Source organism: Labeo rohita, chromosome 22 (genome assembly GCF_022985175.1).
Source record: "Labeo rohita strain BAU-BD-2019 chromosome 22, IGBB_LRoh.1.0, whole genome shotgun sequence".
Taxonomy (NCBI): Eukaryota; Metazoa; Chordata; class Actinopteri; order Cypriniformes; family Cyprinidae; genus Labeo; species Labeo rohita.
The window spans coordinates 19564460-19568060 of record NC_066890.1 but is presented as its reverse complement, the minus strand read 5'-3'; the positions used below and the strand labels follow the sequence as shown (position 1 = coordinate 19568060).

Below are 3601 nucleotides of genomic sequence, written 5' to 3'. Positions count from 1 at the left end.
AAATATGGTAAATACACCCAAGCACTTCACACCTTGACAGTTCTCTGATTTAAAATTATGATTGCAATTATAAAACCCCCCTGATCATCCTGTCTTCTCCCTCCATCATCTCCACCCTGGACTCTGTTCGCCATCCTCCTTCCGGGGTCCGTCCTCTGCCTGAACCTCCTCCAGTACTGTCTGCCTGCTTTCCTGCCAGCCCTTTGCCATCACCTGTCAGCATCCCATATCCACTCCTTTGTCCTCCTCCTGAGTCCCCCTCTGTCCCCCCTTTGTTGTTCCAATGGTGTGAAGTCAGAATTCTTAACTGTTTAAATTAATTTTAAATAAATTTTAAAATCATTTAGAAAATTGTAAATTTCCTTGTTTTTATTGTTGTGATTATTTTTTGATTATTTAAACTCATTTTATATCTAAAGCACTTTGAATTAACAATGTGTATGAAATGCGCTATATAAATATACTTTGCCTTGCCTTGCCTTATGTCATTCCAAATCTGTAAGACAAATTAAGATATTAAGATCATTAATATCATCAAAATACACAATACTGCAAGTTTAGGGTCTCTATACTAGAGAATAAAAGTCTAAGCATAAATAGGAAAACAAGTCTGTGGTCACATTCACACAGAAGACAAGTAACCACACTGCTGACTGATTGTGTTCGACATCTCACAAATACAACCCTGTCAAAACCAGTCACATTTACACCACAATAAACTGGAGCTTTTAAAACACTTTTAAGTTGTCAAGTGAAGCGTATTATTGGTATTATTCAAAGAAAATGTATGTTCATGCTAAAATTAAAACCAGAAGCCTAATCATATGTTTCAGAGCTCAAGATTCTGTTGTGGTCTGAACTTTATTTGAGTCAGTATAGCATATAGGTCAACTAGATGAATGTGGTTTATTCTGTTGGATGAACTAATGGTACTTGTTCCTAAATGTCTGTGTGTGTGGTTGGTTTGCATGTTTAGTTTGTGAGTCCATTTTGTCCAACTGTCAACTTGAACCTTGCAGTCTGATGTCTGTTTTGCTCTACACAGAACAGCTGTAATGTGACATATATGTTCTATTAGAGATTACTAAAAAAATAGGTGATATAACCTAATATAACATTTATAACATAATATAACATTTACATAATTTTGAAACCCCTGGTGATAATGTTGTAAATGTTAAGTTTCTGTACATTATGACCAGTTCACTTCATAAGACCTCAATATATAAACAGGTATTAATCGGGTATTAATTTTGTGTTCCCACTATATGCTATATATATGGACTTTTAGGTGCTGACTTTTTATTGACTTTTTATTGATCACCGAAGACCATGATTTTAGCTAAACAAACAAACAAACAAAAAAATTCTTTACTATTCTACCTACTATAAATTATTTTGGGGTAACCCATGCTTTTAAGTTGCTACAACTGGTAACTGGAAGTCACTGAGAAAGTCAGAAACCATCATCTGTGTGGTAAAACACAACCATTCCATACTGTTGGTGTAACCTTTGATCAAATCAATGTATGCAAACTAATTAGTAATGTACTGGACTTGCAATGATGATTTAGGTCAAAAATAAAGAATTAAAAAGTAATGTATTATTATTATTATTATTTTACATTATATTTGTATACTAACATCCAAAATTTAAAGTGCAGCAGTCCTTAAGCAAAATGTGAGCACAATCCGTTTGCATGGTGGTATTGTGTAGTAAATAATAATTGCTAAAATATTAAGATATGTAAATATTGCATTTTAAAGATTGTTTTCTATTACAGATAAAATAACATAACTTAATTAAAAACAAACAAACAAACAAAAAAAAAAACAACAACCACAAAACAAAACGGCTACACGCCTGTGCGCGTTCACGCGATAGGACGTGCCATCCTGTCTAGAAACATCAAGCGATTTCTGTGCTGATAATAACAGAAGTTTTTGACACATCTCACGGCTAAGGAATATGACTCTCATTTTAGTTTTGCTGCGTTTATGTTTATGGCATTTGGATGGTAAGTATCTAAGGTTTCTGCTGTTGTCGCTGTTGTTGTTTTATGTATTTCTTGCAGTACGAGTAAAATAATATTGTGTAAACTCGCATCAATAACATTAACGCGCAGAACGTATAATAAGAACGTAAACGTATAATGTCTTGTGCGAAACAACAACACTTTAATCTTTTTTAAATAAAGTGTGTTTCCATTTATTTACGTCTGTCTGCGCTAACACTGCTGATGTATGAATGTGTTTCAGGGGTGTTTGGTGTTGTGTCAGGTGAAATGAAGACTTTGTCAGTGATGGAGGGAGATTCTGTCACTCTACACACTGATACTGACATACAGAGAAATGATGCAGTGATAGAGTGGATGTTTGGAGCTGAAAACCCAGATACTGTCATTGCTGAAATCAACAGAGCGGCAAATATCAGTGATGTTACTGATGAGAGATTCAGAGACAGAGTGAAGATGGACAGTCAGACTGGATCTGTCACCATCACAAACATCAGAACCACAGACTCTGGACTTTATAAAATAGAAATCACCAAAAATGCAGTAGTAGACAAAACATTCAATGTTACTGTCTTTGGTGAGTACAGAATTTGGTCTGTTCTCTCCAGATGTGTTTGAAATCTTTGCCACAAATGATCATTTACTGAATCATTGCAATACTGAAGTTAATGAGACATAAAGAAAAAGAACTTCACTCTGTGTGTTGACTAAGATCTCAACCAAATTTGACAGATTCTCTTGATCCTCTGATATTTTCCAGCTCTTCTTCCTGTTCCTGTCATCATCAGAAACTCTTCTCAATGTTCTTCATCATCTGAAAGTTCATCAGTGTCTAAATGTTCACTGCTGTGTTCAGTGGTGAATGTGAGTGATGTGACTCTCTCCTGGTACAAAGGAAACAGTTTAATCTCCAGCATCAGTGTGTTTAATCTCAGCATCAGTCTCTCTTTACCTCTGGAGGTTGAATATCAGGATAAAAACACCTACAGCTGTGTGATCAACAACAACATCAGCAACCAGACACAACATCTGGACATCAGTCAACTCTGACTGTTCCTCTGCAGGTGTCACAAAACACATAGTGCTAATATCTGTTGCTGCTGGAACTCTGTTGATTGTGGTTTCAGTTGGGATGTTCTGGATCTGCAGGAAATGTAGAAAAACAGATCAAAATGGCAAGTCTAAATAAAGTACAGCTAATAAATTGTACTATATATATATATATATATATATATTAAATATGAGGAAACATAAATTAATATATGTGTCATTATTGTTAAAATAGCTCAGGCCCATGAGGAAGAGATAACTTACGCAGATCCAAAGTTCTATAAAAGAAATGCACAACAAACGGTAAGAAAAAAGTTATTAATGACATTGCAGTGTGTCTGCATTAGTTCTAGTGACTCACTTTCACTCACCATGTTTTCTACTATAGAATTCCCACTAAAATTACTATTTCTGTTGCTCATCCCAAAGACTTCATCTGATGTGAACTGATTATCACAGTATTTAAAAAAAGTAGCATAGACAATCATATTTATCATTTTGTTGCCTTAGAATTATAAGATTCTATCTGCATTCTG

General features: G+C 34.8%; 1 protein-coding gene across 1 annotated transcript; it reads left to right on the top strand.

Annotated features, from left to right (window-relative positions):
* Positions 1 to 1905: 1905 nt before the first annotated feature.
* On the top strand, positions 1906 to 3065 carry LOC127154204 (CD48 antigen-like). The gene is made up of 3 exons (XM_051095612.1): positions 1906 to 2018; positions 2260 to 2592; positions 2776 to 3065. Exons 1-3 carry the CDS (start codon positions 1970 to 1972, stop codon positions 3063 to 3065), a joined length of 672 nt encoding a protein of 223 aa, XP_050951569.1. The 5' UTR covers positions 1906 to 1969.
* Positions 3066 to 3601: the final 536 nt, after the last annotated feature.

Coding starts and splice junctions, on each gene's coding strand:
- LOC127154204 (XM_051095612.1), top strand. CDS start 1,970: ATGACTCTCATTTTAGTTTTGCTGCGTTTATGTTTATGGCATTTGGAT. Junction 2,019..2,259: donor ATGTTTATGGCATTTGGATG/GTAAGTATCTAA, acceptor AATGTGTTTCAG/GGGTGTTTGGTGTTGTGTCA. Junction 2,593..2,775: donor ATTCAATGTTACTGTCTTTG/GTGAGTACAGAA, acceptor GATATTTTCCAG/CTCTTCTTCCTGTTCCTGTC.